This window comes from Melospiza melodia, chromosome 15, assembly GCF_035770615.1.
Source record: "Melospiza melodia melodia isolate bMelMel2 chromosome 15, bMelMel2.pri, whole genome shotgun sequence".
In the NCBI taxonomy this organism is placed as follows: Eukaryota; Metazoa; Chordata; class Aves; order Passeriformes; family Passerellidae; genus Melospiza; species Melospiza melodia.
In genome coordinates this window covers 20,572,524-20,591,321 of record NC_086208.1, presented here as the reverse complement: position 1 = coordinate 20,591,321, position 18,798 = coordinate 20,572,524, and the positions used below count along the sequence as shown (strand labels likewise).

The window sequence follows — 18,798 nt, the reverse complement described above, 5'->3', positions numbered from 1 at the left end:
ACTCACTCTACCCAACTCTAAAATAAAACATCAATTTGCACCAGAGCCATATTAAAAAAAACCAAGAACTAAAAAAACCAAAACCAGACAAACAAAAAGCCAACAAACAGAAGAACCAAACACAAGTACCAAAACACAAAAAAGAAAAAAAAACCCAAGAAAATAAGACCAAATTTTCCACATAAACAAAAGCAGGAAATAAGTCAAGACAGGATGAGCACAGGTCAGACAGAGAGCATGCTCAGGATTCAGTATTGAATGCTCAGATGTATGTGGGGCACCAGGCACCGACCAGCCCAAAGGGCATTTGCTGCAGGCCCTTTTGCCGTCCCAGTCACCTCTGCCCAGCAAAGTGCCACAGCCAGCAGGACCAACAACTGGCACCAGGCACGGGGGATTGCTATGCCTGAGACATACCAGGATGACCAATTTTAATCCCAGTCCTGACACATATCAGACATTTGTGGAGTCCTGCTTGCACAGGAAAGAAAACGCAGACCTTAAAGGCTACGCAGACTTTACGGGCAACGAGCTTCTCCATGGCAGTCAGCATGACCGGGTAGCGAATCTCCTTCCCCTCGCTGTCCCGCTCCACCTTCCCGTCCAAAGCAGGGGACTTGCGAGCCTCTGCATGGGCATAGTCCGGCCCCACGGTGTACACCTGCAGCGAGAGGGAGCGCACCTGACACAGCCACCACGACTAACTGCAGCTTCCAGCAGGTATTCCTGCTGCAGACGCAGAAAAGGAGATGAGATCGTCTCACACATTCCTCCTGGCGTGATCCACAGAGCACCCACTCCCCACTTTGGCGGTCAAACTGCGCAGTCAGCACCTCAAAGCCTCAACACACATTCCATAGCCTATGAAGGACTAAGCAGAGCAGCTGAACTTTCAGCTTCCCCAAGCCTGACAAAGGAAAGCACCATGCCAGGCTTTTCCTCACCTTTACATCAGTGCCATCCGTAGGCATGAACTCCTCATAAATGTAGGAGCCTGTCTTCCTCACACTGCTCTCTGGGGAGTACACACTGCTCCGGCTTCCAATCTGAAAGCACAGAATAAACACCTCAGGGAAGAGCGCGGGGATCCTTTTCTTAGATGGAAGCAGAAAAGCAGAAGTTTCATCCCGTAAGTAGGGAATTTAGCAGACTTAATGGATCAGCATCTCAGGCTCCTCAGATGTTACAGCACACTTATTTATGGAGGACAAAAGATACCAGAATGCAGGCAGCAGGTATGTCATTTTCCAGGTTTTAAAGAGGAGAAAAGCTATTATAGACCATGAATTTGTCTCCAATCACTTCAAGGACATGGAACAAAAAAAAGTGAAAAAATACTACAAGGTAAGGAGCCTAACTAACATGCAAATGAAAATAAATTATACCAGGTGATAATTTCATTTCCTTCTAGAACCATGACTGATTTTATCAACATCAAGGATAACGTTGTTTTCATCTGTAGTAAGGCTTTGCATACAGACTCAAGAGGCATACCTGTATCTTACCTAAGGGAACAATCATTTTAGGTTTATTCATGCCAGATGTGTATCTGATTGGAAAAAAATACATCACACCTATTACTGTTCACTGGAAAAGTGGGGGACATGAGTAAGGGCAGATTTCCTGTGAAATCTAGGAATAAATGCTGCTTTTATCACGTGTGCAAGCTACAGTAAATGGGAAGGGCAAGAATGATGTTAAATGAAAGGAATGTAGGTTTTTAGAAAAATTCATCATGATGAACCCAGGAGAAATCAGCATGCAATTCAGAAAGGGACACAGTGCTCCATGACTACAGGATAAATGTCACCAAGAGGATGGGGAAAGTGAAGTCAGCACTACCACTAAAATATGTCCTTTTGTGGTTCCCAGGTAGATGCACTTGAACTCAAAGTTCTAAGAAGGTCTAAAGTTCCCCCACACAAAACCCTCCTTTGCCCTTCCCCTGCCCCAACACTCCCTCCTGAAGCCACACGAGTCTCAGATCTACTGGTCCCAGCAGCAGCCCTGGAGACCCCTCCTCACCTTGCGGAAGAGCCGCTGGCTGCCCCCACCTGCTGATGTCGGGTAGTAAATATACACATTGTGGTCCTCAGCACTGACTGGCTTCTCTACAAATGGCTTTGGGAACACAGCTCCATTTACCTCCACGTGGTCCTCTCCTTCCACCAAGTTGCACTCTGAAGACAAAGCACAGCAGCAGCACATCGGGAAAGGTGACACAGTCCCAGTGCAGAGCCACAGCCCCTTCCAGGCCCATCAGCCGGTTTTGTGCTGGGACCTTTGCCCACGAGAAAAACCCGGGAGACTTAGGAGCCAGACCTCTTTGAGGTGACTGCCAGTATCTGTCCTCTGCAGACTATCCTAAAGAGCAGAGCCTGGGGAAATGGCTTTCAGCAGAAGTTGGACACTGACCTTCTGGTCGGTCAGGATCTCGATTGAGCACAGCATAGCGGGGCAGGTCTATTCCCTCTTCCTGAAGGATCCGATACACTTCACGCCTGCAGAGGACACAAAAGCATCAGAAGAGTTTAGAATGTCCTCAGTACACACCAAGGGAAAGACTTCACTCCCTCTGATGAGAAACACAGTCAGATGAACACAAATAAGCATCAAGACTGCAGGTACTTGTAGCACATGCTCTCTGGCCGAGTCCCACAGGCTACAGGGTTTGCTGCAGTCCTGCTCTGGACACAGACGGCCCACAGTAAATTTCTACCTGGCCTAAACATGGATGCTCAATTATTAGCATGTGCCCAAAGCACAGCATCACACCCAGTGCACACCACCTGCCCAGACCCATCCTGTTGGAGAGTGCCCTGTCATGCCAAGCTGTCCGGTGCCCAGGCCTGGCAGAAGCAGCAGGAGCCTTCTTTCATCTTGTGCCAAGGGGCAAATCCCAGTTCTTTCACTAGGTACACCTTGGGATGCCTGCCAGCACCCACATAACACTGCTCGCCACCCCAAAGACAGGGCAGGAGGTTTAGGATCTGTTAGGAGCCCTACTCACACACAGCCAAAGCAGCCTGGCTATAAGGGCCCAAGTACACGGCTGCCAGTGGCCTCTACCAACAGATGACTGAGAAACCTCACGTGTCTGAACAACACAGGTTGCACAGATTCTGACCCAGCCTTGCTCCCAATTTCTGACCCAGAGCCCCATCTCACCATCTGGCTCTCCTCCTTAGACACTAGTCTTTTTGCTTTAGTCGTGGCAGCCTTGTTCTGTGAGAACTCTTCCACTCCCTACATCCCAGCCACTCCTTACAGGACATTTACACCAGAAAACAAAGCATGATTTTATATGGTCTCAATGGTTTTACCCTCAAAGCCATTCCCCTCCACGCTTTGGAGAAACCCCAAAAAGCCACTGCTAAGGTCCCCTTCCTCCTCATCTCACTCCTTTGTGACCAGAAAAATTAGAATTCCACAGCATGCTGAGAAGAATCAGAGGAAGAGGGAAAGGGCTTTAGTGTCTCACAGACACCCACCTGTCCTGGATGTAATACTGCATATCAAGGTCGTTGATCAGAAATGGTTTGCACAGCTTGGCATAAGCAACTGCCTTATCCAGGGGGAATCCTGAAATACAGGGTGAGGACAGAGGGGAGGGCTGAAAGGACAATCCCTTGCCCACAGCTCAAGCAGGCTAAGGACTGCTAGAGATGTGTTACCTTTGGAGTGGAAGGATATCAGGCAGTCACAAGAGGGCCAGTTTTCTACCGGTTCATTCAGAATAACATCTTCCCCCATGATCACCACTGTGATGTACTCAAACTTACACAGACGTTCCAGAATCTGTGTCATGGGCTTTGACTTGGACTTTTTGGTCATGGCACAGATTCCCACCACGATCTGCCGTTCTGGAGGCTGACAGAGAGGAAGACAGAGATCAGTTAAGTAGCATTTAATATAACACTGAATAGGGGCCAAAGGCAGTCAGGAGCTAGAGATCATTTTTTCTGCATCCTGCTCCTGGAGGTTATAGAAAAAATGAATGTTTCCTCTCTGCAGAGACACGTTTGTCCTTTTCACACATGCCAGAGTTTTCCCCAAAAATTTCCCTGGTGAAACAGAAAGACTTACAGGAGTGTGAGGTTAAGTCTCTAGAACAAAGGAATCATCTAGTTTTCTCAAATCAGATCTGCAAGCAAAAAAGCTGGATTTCCCGAGGCAGTGAGCATAGCAGCACGATGTAATGTGTCCTGTCATCAATGCCACTGCCATGTCCCCTGCAGTCCCAACTACCTGCAGCCCCAGCAGTAACCATGCAAAACCTGGCTGAGACCCAGGGATCCCACACAGGTGCTCCAGCCCAGAATGCTGGGACCTCCTTACCGACTCCTCCTCTTCGTCATCTTCAAAGAAATCAGTTTCGTCTGTCTTCATGTTTGATCCCAGAAATTCTGTCTCATCATCTCTGGAACCAAGAACAAACCTGGGAGCAGAGTTCTCTCCCTCACTGGAGGTCGTCAGGGACGACATTGCAGCTTTGGTGGGCGACCATCCCGCTCTGGAATCACAGAGTGCAAAAGGGAGAGGGGTCAGAGGCAGCTGCACGGGGAAGCAAACCATGTGGGGAGGGCAGGGACTGAGCCAGCATGAGGGAACCCAGGGACAGTGCTGCCCAGCACAAAAACGGGGAACAAGAAGACATTCTCAGTGTGGGAGGGGATTTGGAATTCTGGATCAATTTAGATAAGCAGCTCCATTTTGCAATTAACCCCCTCGCACTGGGAAAGCATTACCACCAGCACTGAAATCATGTAACCCTTACAGTGATGCATGTCCAACCGCTGCCTAAATCATGGACAGGGGACACTCTTGCAGACTCATATGCCCAACAACATCAACTGGGACTCCAGAAGTCAGGATAAAGCTCAGGTCAGTGACAGTGATTTTCCAATTGCCAATTTTCATCCTTTCAGCTCAAGAAGACCTACAGTAACAGAGAGAACAGTTTGAGAGGTGAAGGAGTTTGCAGGGAGGAGGAAAAACAAGTGAAAACTCTATGGCAGGGAAAGACGACACAGAGGGAGCATCAGCAACACTTTGGGTAACAGGTCAGGATGTCTGGGTTTGCAAGCTGGCACAGAAACACAGAATACACCAAGTTGGAAGGGATCCATCAAGACTGAGTCCAGCTCCTGGCCCTGTGCAGACATCCCAAAAACCCCACCATGTGCCAGAGAGCATTGTCCATAGGCTTAGTGCTGTGACCAGAGCAGAATGGAACAATCACCTCCTTTGACCAGCTGCTGAATATATGCTATGAGTTAGAAACACCAGGAAAGGATCACGTCCTCCAGTGTCACCTACAAGAGCAGCCCTGCCTGCCTCAGAGGAGACAGAGTCTGAACACACCATTCAACTGACCTAGCCATGCCAAGGACACAGCTGTTCACCGTTGGCCTAAGCTCCACCCAGCGTCAAGCAGGCGTCTTTCACTGTGCTTTTCCTTATTATAAAGTAGCCAAAAGCATTCCTCCTGCATAAGGATCCACTGGGTGAGCAGACATCGACCCAACAGAAACCACACGAGGGGACACAGCAAGGCTGGACTTTGTACATACCACACCAAGGACGGTCTCCTCCATCCCAGTCCCATGCACCGAGCCCAGGGCTGCTGCTGCCACAAAACCCTCAAAGCACACACACCTGGCACTGAAACACCTGGAGCAGCACCAGTCAGAGATGATACTCACCATCAGTGCTCGCTGCTAGTGGGAGGAACAGGGCCGGCAGAGCAGGCTCTAGAGGCATTCACTGTGCACTCCACATAGCCCTGCTATCTCCAGAGGAGGACAAGAGTAGCATTCCCAACAGACTCAGGAACCATTCTCACGCCTGTGTCCTGCTGCCTCAGCATACCAGTGCAGAATGAACCCCTGGCAGGTATACCATCAGCTTGAAGGCTGATGATTTAATGAAGTGAAGCAAACCAAGCAAAAGGAGGAAGAGGGTTATTTTCTCCAATCCCTTAATCTCCCCTCCCTCCTGGAAAAAAAACAGATAAGCAGCAAGAAAACCTTTGCCCCAAGAACTCAGAAAGCAACAACTTCTCTATATTCCTCCTCCTACCCCACAGACAAAGCCTCTTCCTTGCTCTGTAGCTCTGTTTCAAGGCCGTGACACATCATACTCACATCAAGTAAAACCTCAGAGCCTCACTGAAGCTGACAGCCACTGATAGCACAGGTGTGCCCATGATGTTAATAAGGAAAGCCTCATGATTTCAGGTGTGAGGGGACGGTTAACTGGAACCTTCTTCTAGTTTTTCTTAAAAGTACATTCCTTACCATAGACTTACACCAAGCAACTACAGACTCTTGATGAACAGAACTTTTAGCTACAGGCACAACTAAGGCATTTAAAACTCAGACTGTTGCTCTTAAATGGACACAGGCGAGCGGAGTTCTATTCTGGTATCTAAGGACAGTGACAGGAAGTTTGCCCACCATACCTGAGCCAGCTCTAGTGCTGAACTGGCACAGGGCCCATATGCCAGCAGGGTGGCAATGCCATCACAGAACCCTTACAGGCTCCTGCACAGCACACAGCCCACACTTTTCACACAGGAAAAAGTACATGCCAGTCCCTACACCCGGAGACTTTCCTGCTGCACTTGCAAGAAGGGCAGCTGTGATCTGCTGCACAGTCATACCAAAGGTTACCAAAATTACCCCATCATCAATCCAAATCTGCTGACACACAACCCTAAATGGAGCCACAGACCTTGCCTCTGATGGCCTGGGACTGTTTCAGCTCCCTAGACTGCCCTGTATTAGAGATAAGAAACCATATAGGAAATTGTTTTCCTGTTCCCCAGCAGATCATTCTGGTGCTGTTCAGATAAGGGTGCTAATAGAGTAAAGAAATTCTTCGTGCCCTGCTTCTGAGGTACCAGGCATTTAAGGTGAGAATATGTGATTAGGTCTTGTATTTTGTACTCAGTGTGGCATTAACCAAAGAGTGGGCTTGCATGTCAGGGTTTTGTTTCATTTCATTTTTTAAACACAAGGTGCAGATGCAGGTGCAGTGCCTGTAGTGCTGGGCTGACAGACAGGAACATGACTTATACCACTGCCAGTGGCAGGAATTTGGGATTACCCTGGCAAGCAAAAAGCCTGCAAGCATGATCCAACTTAGAGACCCACAGTCTAGCCAAGCCAGGTCAAGTACATGCAGGATCACGACTTCTAAAAATACACACAGCTGGCATTTTAAAACACTTATGCTGACAATGTCTTGTAGAACTATCTGAAACCACTGATGGCCCTACAACCAACCAACCAGACCAAAAAAAACCAACCCTGAAAGCTTAGGCCCTGAGCAGTGAAGTACCTTTGCATTCATGACCACTAATACACCTCTGCATGACCAGTGACACACGGAGAGTTACTTCCACTGTTACAAGGGCTGTTTGCACTAAGGTTAATTCCATACTTTAAAATGGTGAAAGCTGTGCTCCTCTCATGGGCACTTTATTGCTTCAGAACACAAACATCACCTATCCTAGGGCTAATAATTAAAACTATTTGGACACGTAGTATCAAGGCAATCCCTCTGTTCTGGTAGTACAGGCGCGTTCACAGCAGGCAGGCGCAGCGGTGCTCCGCGGATGCTCAGCGGATGCCAGCAGCGCTGCCGGGGAGCCGAACGCCCCGCGGGCTGCGAGCGCGGAGGGCGGAGCGGAGGCAGCCCCGGGCAGCCCCTCGGTTTGCCCCGCACACCGGGCGGTGCGTGCGCACGGCGGCGAGGCCCCGCCGCGTCTGGCGCTGCTCGCAACGAAATATTTAATCACACTCGTGGGACCTGTAGAGCGTGAAACTCCTCAGCACCGGCAACTCCTCCGACACGGCCGCTGTCACTGAGGGTTTACTGCGGGGGGCTGCTGCCGCTCTACCCCGCGCACAGCGTGGCGGCTTCACAAACACCGGCCCGCCAGGCTCGGGAGAGACAGCGGCCCCGGAGAGCGGGGCAGAGGCACAGGCGGCAGCCAGGACCGGGCCCGGAGAGCGGCGCGACCTCAAGCAGCCCCGCAAAGGGCGAGCCGCCGCTGCCCGGACAGCGGGCAGGCACCAGCCCCGCGCCGGCACGCACAGGCCCCGAGCGGCCTGGACGAGCCTGGCCCGCCGCTGCCCCCGAGTCGGGCGGAGCTGCCGCGCGGCCCGAGGCCGGACCCGGGCCCGGCGGCACAGGCGAGCGGCGGCGGCGGCGAGCCGGGGGGGCGGCACGGGACCGGGCCGCGTCTCGCCGTGGAGCCGCCGCTGCCGCCCTCCTGGCGCTCCCCGACAGCCGCCAACAAACAGGGCCCAGCAGCGGCGCGATCGGCTGCCCTACCCCTCCCCGCCTTGCGCTTTGCTTCACTTCGCTCCCCGACCCGGCCCCGGCCCCTCGGCCGCCCCTGCCCCCCCGGCGGCAGCAGGGGGCGCCACGCCAGGCGCCGCCATTTCGCTCCGCTCACCTGCGGCCTCCGAGCGCACCCTGCGCTGCGGGCTCTGCCGCCGGCCAATCACCGTCTGCTGACGACCGTAGGCAGCCAATCGGCGCGGAGGAGGCGGGCCGGCCGGGACGCGAGCGGGCATGGCATGGCGCCGCCTGGCGGCGACTGCGGGAGATGCAGCGCGGCCGGGCGCACGTGGGCGCGGGCCCCACGCCGGGCCCGTGCTGTAACGGCAGGCGCGCGCCTGCACCGGGGGGACAGGCGGCCGCAGCGGCCGTACCGGGCTGGGCGCACGGTTCTACTGGGCGGCCGCTTCCCGTGTCCCAGAGCAGCGCAAGTCTGCGCCAGCAGCTCCCGTCCCTCGGGGTTCTGGGGTAGCGAACGCAGCGCACTTCCGGGGCCCACCGGTGCGGCCCCGTCGGTGTGGCGGGCACTGCGGGAGGGCTGGTGACCGGTGAGAACAGGCCCCCCGACCCCGCGACCCATCGCGGGCCGCATCCCATCGAGCAGCCGCGGTCGCCGCTCCCGGCTTCAGGTGGACGAACTTTGACCCGGCGGCGCCGACCCGCCCCAGGGCGCGGCGAGGGGTCCGAGGAGTGGGTCCCGGCGTGGAGCCGGCCGGTCTCGGCGCAGCCGCCCCTCCGGCGCTGTCCGGCGAGCGGTGCTGAAAGCGGCGGCAGCCTCGATGGGGCGGGGCGGGGCGGGGCAGCCAAGCAGGTGGCGGTGCCGCTAGGCCCCCCCGTGCCCCGCCGGTCCCCGCCTCCGCGCGCCCCGCCGCCGCTCCCGTTCCCATTCCCATTCCCATTCCCGTTCCCATTCCCCTCACGTCCGCTGTCCGCCCCGGCGCGCTTGCTCCGCCGCTCCGACATGGCCAGCACCTTCGCCCGCGCTCTCTCCTCTCGCCGCTCCGCCGGCCTCCTGGCCATGGTGGGCGCCGGCTCTCTCGCCGCCGGCTTCCTTCTCGCCCGGGACTCGGTCAGCGCGGGCGACCGTCAGCGTCGGCGATACCCGCCCAGGTAATGCGCGCGGGCGGCGAGGGCGCACGGGCGGGGACGATCCCTGCGGCACCGGCACCGGCACCGGGGGCGGGCGCGGCGGCCGCCCCCCGGCTCGAGCCTGGGCGGCGGGTCCCGGGGCAGCTCGTGGGGACGGCGCGATGGACGCTGCTCGTCCATGGCGGGAAGGACCGGGAGGCCCTGAACCGGCCCCGGGGCCCCGGGCCGGGAGGGGGACGGGGCGGCCGCAGGGGCTCAGCCGCGTTGGATGGATCAACCTCGGGCTGCTGGTCACCGGCCCCGCCGGCCCCCGAGGCGCGCAAGGACACCGGCACAGCCGCGGGCCGGGTGCGGTCCCGCAGGGACCAGGGAGCGCGGGTCCCGGCTCTGCGGGGTTCCTCGGGGTTGCCGCGGGCCTCCTTGGCGGGACCCGCGCCGGCAGCGGCTGTGAGGGCTGCGGGGGCCGCCCGGGCACATTCCCGTGTCCGGGGCTTGGCTCGGGGCGCTGCGGTCCGGGCAGGGAGCCCCGAGCTGCCGGCTGCCCTGGGTGGTCCCAGAGTACCAGGACGAGCCGCTGCAGCCGGGGACGTGGGGGAGCGGGACGGGACAAATGCTTGACAGTACGATTGGGGTCCCGGGGGACTTCCTGCGATGGCTGGAGGGCAGAGATTGGGGTTGTTTGGGAGACAGCAGTGCCGGGACCGCCAGTGCCAGTGGGGACATACCCCAGGCTCGGCCCAAGAGAAGCCAGGGAGACTTTGCCAATGTCCTGGTAGGAACGGGATGGAGCAAAGGGTCCATTTTGTCCTGCTGGCAGAACACCGAGGATTTCTAACTGTGGGAGCTGGTGTCAGAGCAGCCCCTGGCCCGACCTCATCTGGCTGTACCAGCCTTCCCACGTGCCTCCCTTTGGGACAGGGACTCCTCTATTGAAAAGAAAAGCTTTGCTGGCAGGTCCTGCCTCTTCCCTCTCTGGGCCAGTTTTTAAAGGGAGAGCTGGAGGGGCCTGTGGATGCTGAGCAAATAGCCCCATGTGTGGATTTTGGATGACAATGAGATGTGCAGTCGGGAGTTGTGGGAGGTGGGCGCAGGGTTGAGCTGGGCCAAGTGGGCGCATACACAGCCACAGGCTGGCTTAGGGGTGCTTTTGAGGTAATGCTGGCTCTGCAAGAGCCCTGGCTCTATTTGCACACCCAGCGCCTGATCCCTTAAGCCAGATAAGTGTCACAGCTGCAGCACAATGCTAAGGTTCAAGCTCTAGACCAGAAGATTTCACGTCGCTCCCCTCCAAATGGCTCTTTGTTGCCCCAGGAAGCCCAGGAGGGCCAAGTGCCTCACATTCTCATGGTTCCACTCACCATGGCTTGCCATGGCAAGTGGGGTGGAGGAGACACAGGCTGGTCCTGCCCAGTGTTTGTGCTGCCAGCCCTGAGGACCATAGAGCAGCACGGTGCCACACAGGACTGGGCACAGTAACTACCTGTGCCTCACAAGGGCTAGGCACAGTGGGAACGGGGCAAGGGCCAGAAGGGGAGAGGGATGTGGTGGCCACCAGCCAGTCCTTGTGCTGGCAACAGCTGCTTGGCTTAGCACATCCTAGAGGCAGGCCAGGAAAACGAGGAGTGAGTTTTCCTGCCCATCCCAACACCAGCAGAGACTGTGCACAGGGAAGGAGCATGGTGGGAAGGAGGCAGCGCGTTGCTGCTCCGAACACCAGCAGCTGCTGCCATCCCTGCACCAAATGCCGACAGTCAGAGCGGTGTGTTGCTGTGCTGCATTGCAGACTGGGAACCCTGGGCATGTGGAGGGCTCGCAAGGAGCTGGCACTGGGGCTCTGGCAAGCTGCGTTGGGCTACAGAAAGTCGGGGACAGAAATTGACTGAGTTAATAGAATTACAAAGGCCGGATGTTATTGATTATTTACCTCCCGAGAGGGGGATGTTTTCCAGCTTTCCGAACAACTGCAGAGACACGGACATAGGTCAGGAGGGGATGAAGTCAAGGTGAGGCTGTGGCTGAGAAGCTCTAAAATGAGCCTCCTGGGGGGTTCTGTTCCGTTAGGAATGGTTTTGTGACAGTGCTGACACTTGAAAAGCACCTGGATGGAACCCTAGGAGTGAGCTGCAATCCCTCACTCGGCAGCTGACTTGCCCGAGGATTTTGCCCCTCCAATCTCTAAGTTAAAACCGAGAGACATTGGCGGCAGCCCTGAGGGGTCTGAGCAGCACGCTGCAGCCTCCTTTCAGAGACCCTGTGGTATGGATGGCCACGCTGGGAGGGCACAGGCACTGCCACCCCTGCCTTCTGCCACGGGGGTCCTGTGATAGGCATGGCCCGTCATTTGGGCCACCACGATGGGGCTCCCTGCAAAGCCCCTCCAGACAAAGCCCAAGCCCCTTCCTCCCTGCGTAAGCAAGCCTCGTGCTTGGCTGCCTGCCAGCTCCAGTTCCATGCCGTGACACAGGCTCTGCTGCTCACCCCACACACCCCCACACCTCTCCAGAGGCCACGTGTGCTCCTCAGGCCGGTGATGCCAGGAAGGGCACTGGCGGCTGCCACGTTAGAGGTGAAGAGCTGTGGGGAGGTGCAGGTGGTTGTCACTTGTGGAGAAGCTGCCCAGTCAGTGGACAGTGGAGCAATAATCCCTGCTGGCTGCTGAGCAGGTCTGCTCTGGGTCAGGCACCTGCCTGCTCAAGGGCAGAGAGGGCAGCTGCAGCCCGAGGTCAGGGGCAGGACGGCAGGCTGAGGCGAGCACAGGACAGCGTGGGCGCCAGTGCTGAGCTGCACTCCTGGCACACATCCACGCCTCCAGCCTCTGCAGCTGGGCAGGAGCCACAGCACCACAGAACCGTGCAATCATGGAATCACTGGGCTTGGAAAAGACTTTTAAGATATCACTCGGTGCTGTGGCACAAAAAAAAATTTTTGTGGGAACAAAATAGATGGTGCTGAAATGGTCATAATTTTGAAACCAGCCTTGGGGACCAAAACCAAGGGGTCAAAGCAGCCTGGGTGCAGCATCATCCTGACACTATGCCAGAGGACTCGTGGACACCCTGAGCACATGGTGGGAGCGTGGTGCCACTGCCAGAGCCCTCCAGTGCCAGCCTGGATACAGCCTCCCCCAGCAGCTCTGTGGCACCACGGCGAGCACAGCGCCAGGTGCTCAGGACCTTCACCCCAGCATTACCCAGCTGCTCCTGGCAACACCCATCTGAGTTGCCCCAGTTTGCTGGCTGTGGTCCGGGGCTGTTTGGGGTGGGTGCACTCCAACCAGGTGCTCAGTCAGCTCTGCAGCAGGCACAGCACCTGCAGGCAGGAGCCTGGAGTCCCATGGTTTGCATGCTGAGCACCTCAGGGAAGGTGTAGACAGCATGCTTCAACCCATAGCATTCTCCTGCCTGCTGGGAGTAAGCTGGCTTTCCTTGGGGACCTCTACTGCTCCCGGGCATCCTCTGTGACACAGAAAGCACAGCAAGTGGCCCCGGCATGCCCAGCAGCATGACCATGCTGGAGCAGTGGAGGAACCTGCCCAAGGGTCCCATTCTGATCAGCAAATGCTTTTTTGACAAGCGTGTCACTCAGGGGAGACAGTGACCAGCAGATGACAGGGGCAGAAGCAGTGAGGGAGGCCAGGGTAGGCTGCATCCCATGCATGGCACGTCAGCCTCTTGTCTGGATCATGTCAACAGGGCACAGGTGTGTGTGTGGGCTGGGAGCAGCCCTCAGCCCCCTCAACCTGGGACCAGCTCTTGTCTGGAGCAAATGCCTCCTTCTGCTGGTCCAGGCAGCAGTGCTAGTGCTTCCCCACACAATGCACTGGAAGCCCTAGCTCCCTTTGTTTCTGCACAGCACAGGAAGCCATGAGCAGTAGCCAAGCTGTGGGCGAAGGGCCACATTCCTTGGCCTGCAGACACAGGGGAGGAGGCAGTGGCAGCCACAGGCTCTGCATTGCAGCACAGGATTGGTGCTGGCAGCACAGCCAATGCCCAGGGTGAGCACTCAGCCCAAGCGCAGGAGCGAGCACAGGGGGTGCCAGGACTCGCTGCTAGTGCTGATGCCTGACTTGCTTCCAACGACCAGACCTGTGCCAGCCCAGGCACCTTTCCTTCCGCATGGACCCCCAGCCCAAGCTATGTCACCCCCAAAGCAGCGTCTCTCAGTGGGGCGTCCCCAGGAATGCAGGACCCCCTCCAGCCACCAGTGTGGTCTCCTGGGCTGACAAGGGCCGGTCCCGTCCCACTAAGGTGCGTGGAGGCACCCTCCAGAGAGATTGGCCAAGGCCAGCAGGTCCTGCCCTGCCAATTTCCCTGTGAGTGCAGAACAAGTACAAAGTCTGTCTAAAGTGGGAATGAGGTCAAGAGACAGCCTCCCTCTAAGCTGATTAGAGGAAAGCATCCCCCTAATACAATAAACTGCACTGGGACTGTGCTGTTCCCACTGGCTGCAGATCAGGGTCAGCCAATCTCCTGCCCCACAGCATCTGGGGGGCAGGGGTCCAGGGCTCAAGCAAGCCAGGACCCTGCAGACTGCATGTCCTCCCTCCCCTGCCCACTGCATCGGCAGACCAGGAGCAGCCTCTTTCCATTTGAGCTGGCATCAGGGCAGCCCCAGGGAGGACAAGGGGAGTGGGACCCCACTCTGCAGCCCAGCTGCCCTGGAGCTCAGTGTGGGGATGGGCTCACGTGGCCCCACTGCTCACCCAGCAGGTTCTCCCGCTCTGGGGCCCTGCTGTGTGTTTGATAAGGAGCCGCTCCCTAAGGACTGGTCCAGATTTGCCTGTGGACTCTTGTCTTGGTTCAGTGCCAGCCTTGGGTTTGGCCTCTCCCTGCCCTTGCCCAGCAAGGCCTGTAACTCTCTCCCTGCTCCCAGTTGCTGTGGATAAGCAGAGTATTTGACTCCTCCCTGAGCTCCCCTGCCCACACCTGCACCAAGAGTCTCTGTGGAGCACAGGCACAAGTGCTGGGGTCCCCTGGCCCCAAAGAACTCCTTGGTGTCTCCTCTCACAGCGCTGAGTACCCCGACCTGCGGAAGCACAACAACTGCATGGCCAGCAACCTGACACCAGCCATCTACGCCAGGCTCTGTGACAAAGCAACCCCAAATGGCTGGACCTTGGACCAGTGCATTCAGACTGGCGTCGACAACCCTGGCCATCCTTTCATCAAGACTGTGGGCATTGTAGCTGGTGATGAGGAGACCTATGAGGTGAGTGGCAGCCAGAGCCTTGCCTGCAGCATCCAGAGGAATCCCAGTACCCATGGTACAACCAGCAGCCTGGGTCATTACTGCCCACCTCCTCTCGCCCAGCCTGAGCAGCTGGAGAGGCCCCTGGAAAGCCTCCCTGTGCTCCTGCAGGAGCTCTTTTGGAGCAGCTGTTGCTGGAGCCCTGCAGCCTCCTGCTCCACTTGCCCTGTGGATTGCCGTTGCACTGCAGGACACACTGTCCCCCACACTGGCAGTGTGGCCCTGCCAGGCTTGTGGCAGGGGCTTCATGGAGCCCTGGGTCTGCTGTACATTGTCCCACTTGTTTCCAGGTGTTTGCCGACCTGTTTGACCCTGTGATTCAGGAGCGGCACAACGGATACAACCCCCGCACCATGAAGCACGTCACAGACCTGGATTGCACAAAGGTGCAGAAGCTGGACAGCGGTGCTGCACGGGGTGTCCTTCCTTGGGCCGTGGGGTCGGGCCCTGGCAGCCCCAGGGCCGCCCATGAACAGCCTGTGGCTCCTGTCTGTTCCAGATAAAGTTTGGCCAGTTTGACGAGCGCTACGTGCTCTCGTCCCGGGTGCGGACCGGGCGCAGCATCCGCGGCCTGAGCCTGCCGCCGGCCTGCACCCGTGCCGAGAGACGCGAGGTGGAGAAGGTGGCTGTGGACGCCCTGAGCGGCCTCACCGGGGACCTGGCGGGCCGCTACTACCGCCTCAGCGAGATGACCGAGTCGGAGCAGCAGCAGCTCATTGATGTGAGTCAGCGCAGCTCCCCAGCAGCCCCCCGGGTGCATGCAGAGCAGGACCCCTTCCTGGCACTGCCTCTCTGGCAGCTTGCATCCTCTTTTTACAGCTCTGCTGTCTTCAACCGGGAGCCCTGCCCTAGCAAGGCAGCCCAACAACACAGTGCTGCTCAGCCCTCGTGAGCCAGGAGCTCCCCAAACTGAGCCCCAGCAGCTCATGGCCGCCTCTGACTCTTGCCTCCATTTCCCTGCCCATGCCCCTGCCAAGAGGAAGGCAGTCTTGTTGCACTCAAGTGGTGCCCCACCAGCCCCTGGCACAGGGTGGGCTATGCACCAGCAACCTTCTGCCTCCCAGGCCAGGAAGGCAAGGGCTCCTGCCCCTGGGTGCCCTGCCTGGGAGAGCTGTGGTGAATCTCCTGCATGGCAGATGGGACCAGTACGACAGGGAGTACTGGAACAAGTGAGGGTGCCCTGGCTCCAGCCATGCAGCCTGGGTGAGCCCATGAACTCTGCCTCCTTCCAGGACCACTTCCTCTTTGACAAGCCGGTGTCCCCGCTCCTGACAGCAGCAGGAATGGCTCGGGACTGGCCTGACGCCCGAGGGATCTGGTGAGGTTCTGCCCTGGCAACGGGCAGCAGGGCACAAATGGGGGGGGATGCACTGCTCCATCCATCTCAGCCCTGCCACCCATGTTTCCCCTGCTTGCCATGCCACAGACCCTAGCACATGGCACCAGTGCCCCTGGGCCGTGCTCACCATGTGTTCTGTGGCCTCACCTGGGAGCTCCGTGCATCACTGTCAGCAGTCTACTGTTCCCTACATAAACACAGCACTGTACTGGCAAGAGAGACTGTGGAGCCGGTACCAGCTGCCAATCCTGCCTGCTCTCACCATCCTGCAGCACCTTGCACTCTAAGGCTGCCAAAAACCTCTGATTGCCTTCTGCTCCCTGGGCAATCCCCAGCACTCCTCCTGGCTTCTGCACACTCTGTGTGACACCAAACCTGCCCTGCCACAGCCACATCTCACTGCTCCCTCCCAGCATCTTTGCACAGCCATGCAACATCCCACGCTCCTGCAGAGCAACAGCCGGCACACTTGTCCGCCCATGCCACCCTCGCTGACGCCGTGCCTTTACATGGAAAACATCTCCAGGGCAGAGACGGTTTCCAGCTCCAGCTGCACCTAGCCCAGCCCTCCAGAGCACGCTCCATGCCTCACAAGCCCCCTCCCACTGCCTGCACGGTGCAGGAGCCGCGCTCCCATCTCCAGTCCAGGCTGGGTCACCACCGTGCTGGCACCCGTCTGTGCCCAGGGCACTGGAGACAGCTCCCATCAGCAGCAGTGAAACATGTGGATGGGCACTGGCCTGTCTCCAGGAGCATCCCCTGGCTGCCCAGACTGGTGCATTCAGCACGTGGGAACCAAGGGCAGCACTGGTAGCACAGTGGCAGGGGCAGAAGGGGCACAGTTGAGTGGGCAGAGGGTCTCTGCAAGCCAGCACAGCCAAACACTGCCCTGTCCCTAGGCACAACCACCAGAAGACCTTCTTGATCTGGATCAATGAGGAGGACCACACACGTATCATCTCCATGGAGAAGGGGGGCAACATGAAGCGCGTTTTTGAGCGGTTCTGCCGGGGCCTAAAGGAGGTGAGTGTCAGCTTCTGCTGTGCCAGCCCCATAAACAGGCAAAGAGGGGCAAGCAGAGCTCCTGTGGTGCTGGCCCTCTGCTGGGCGATCCTTGGCCAGGGCTGAGCGACTGCTTGTGCCTCTGACTCAGGTGGAGCGGCTAATCCAGGAGCGAGGCTGGGAGTTCATGTGGAATGAGCGGCTGGGTTACATCCTGACCTGCCCCTCTAACCTGGGCACAGGGCTGCGAGCAGGCGTCCACATCAAGCTGCCACTGCTCAGCAAGGTATTACCATGGCCAGTTTTGTGGTGAGCCAGGCTGGGACTGTGGGGAGCTCAGCCACAAAGGTGCAGGACAACATGGGACCCAGCCCTGGGCCACACTCAGGTTCCCCTAGGAGGTGTGGGGTCCAGCCCCTGCCTGCATTCCTAGCCAGGGAGGCCTGGGTGTGCTTAGGGCAGCACTCTGGTAGGGCTGGTGACCCACTGACAGGACCCTGTGAGCAGCAGGGGCCCACACCAGGGAGCATTCGGCCACAGAGCCCTGACTCCCCTGTTGCTGGTCCTGCTGAGCACTGACACTTTCTCTGGGCACCAGGACACCCGCTTCCCTAAGATCCTGGAGAACCTCCGGCTACAGAAGCGTGGCACGGGTGGTGTGGACACTGCAGCCAAAGGCTGTGTCTTTGACATCTCGAACCTGGACCGTCTGGGGAAGTCAGAGGTGGGTGCCAGAGAGAGCTGGGGAGGGAGGTTCTGCAATGTGTCTGCATGAGGGGCCCACAGTGCCCATGCAGCCCCAGGGCAGTGTGCTGGGGCCAGCATGTGGGTGCTGGGAGTGGCAGTGCCTGCCCTGCATGCAGCGGGAGTGGCTCCCGGGATGGTCCCTCAGTCACCACATCTGTGCTTGTGCAGGTGGAACTGGTGCAGCTGGTGATCGATGGTGTGAACTACCTGATAGACTGTGAGCGGCGGCTGGAGAAGGGGCAGGACATCCGCATCCCGCCGCCGCTGCCGCAGTTCCGGCACTGAGCGGGACCACGGCAGCGCTCTGGGACCCAGGTCCCCCTTAGCTTGTGCGATCTCTGTGCCCAGCATGTGCTGCATCCTGTAACCCGCAACGCGTCAGGTCAGACCCCATAAACGTGCGCTGCTGTAGCTGTGGCTCCGGCTTCTTCTTACCCCAGCACTCAGCACCCCACTGACCTCCCAGCCCTGTCCTCCTGCAGAGGCACCGCTCGGGTTTCCCCTCCATCACAAGGCTTCACAATCACCACACATGTGCTCTGAACGCCCTGCCCCATCCCATCCACCCCGGCCACCTCCCAGCTGGTATCAGGAGCAGTGCAGCAGGGCCAGAAAGCACTGCATGGCCTCAGGTCCCACACTGAGCAGCACACTCTGGAAGGTCTCTGGCAAATGAAGGCACTCCAGTGGGAAATGTGTCTTGAGCACCCAGGCAGTGGGAGAGCAGGAGCCAGTGGGCCCCATGGTCCTCAGGATCCTGGATGGGCTGCAGCCAGCCTACTTGGGATAGGCAGTGCCCGCACCAGGATCTCAAGGGCATGGCACCCTTGCTGTCCTGGAGCAGGTCCTGGAGCACAGGCTGCAGGAAAGAGCAACATTGCACTGCCTGTGCAATCTGCACCTTCCCTCAGAGCTTCTTGCTCAATGTCCCATAGCGGGTTTGTGGCAGGCTTGCTACAAGGATAAGGATGCAGGGACAAAGGGGAGTCTTCACTCTGAGCCATAGCTCTGACCCCCAATCC

At 57.8% G+C, this 18,798-nt stretch overlaps 2 protein-coding genes across 11 annotated transcripts in view; one reads left to right on the top strand and one right to left on the bottom strand.

Moving 5' to 3' along the window:
• PPIP5K1 (diphosphoinositol pentakisphosphate kinase 1) overlaps window positions 1-8,517 on the bottom strand; it is a 42,197-nt gene extending 33,680 nt beyond the window's left edge. For 4 of the 10 annotated variants that reach the window (XM_063170108.1, XM_063170111.1, XM_063170113.1 and 1 more), the window contains exons 1-9: window positions 5,706-7,602; window positions 4,778-4,939; window positions 4,339-4,513; window positions 3,675-3,870; window positions 3,492-3,582; window positions 2,416-2,501; window positions 2,026-2,180; window positions 945-1,046; window positions 500-661 (exon numbers count right to left, since the gene is read on the bottom strand). In XM_063170108.1, coding sequence (XP_063026178.1) covers window positions 500-661; window positions 945-1,046; window positions 2,026-2,180; window positions 2,416-2,501; window positions 3,492-3,582; window positions 3,675-3,870; window positions 4,339-4,485 — 939 coding nt within the window. In that variant the 5' untranslated portion in view covers window positions 4,486-4,513; window positions 4,778-4,939; window positions 5,706-7,602. Of the gene's footprint in view, window positions 1-499; window positions 662-944; window positions 1,047-2,025; window positions 2,181-2,415; window positions 2,502-3,491; window positions 3,583-3,674; window positions 3,871-4,338; window positions 4,514-4,777; window positions 4,940-5,705; window positions 7,603-8,467 lie in introns of those variants that run through there. The other 6 variants (XM_063170114.1, XM_063170116.1, XM_063170117.1 and 3 more) reach the window with 3 other exon arrangements.
• Window positions 8,518-9,181: 664 nt separating this feature from the next.
• LOC134425452 (creatine kinase U-type, mitochondrial) lies at window positions 9,182-18,187 on the top strand. Its single transcript, XM_063170104.1, has 9 exons — window positions 9,182-9,462; window positions 14,451-14,649; window positions 14,979-15,074; window positions 15,188-15,409; window positions 15,921-16,006; window positions 16,927-17,050; window positions 17,181-17,315; window positions 17,628-17,753; window positions 17,945-18,187. The coding sequence occupies exons 1-9, from the start codon at window positions 9,314-9,316 to the stop codon at window positions 18,059-18,061; spliced, it is 1,254 nt and encodes a 417-aa protein (XP_063026174.1). The 5' UTR covers window positions 9,182-9,313; the 3' UTR covers window positions 18,062-18,187.
• Window positions 18,188-18,798: the final 611 nt, after the last annotated feature.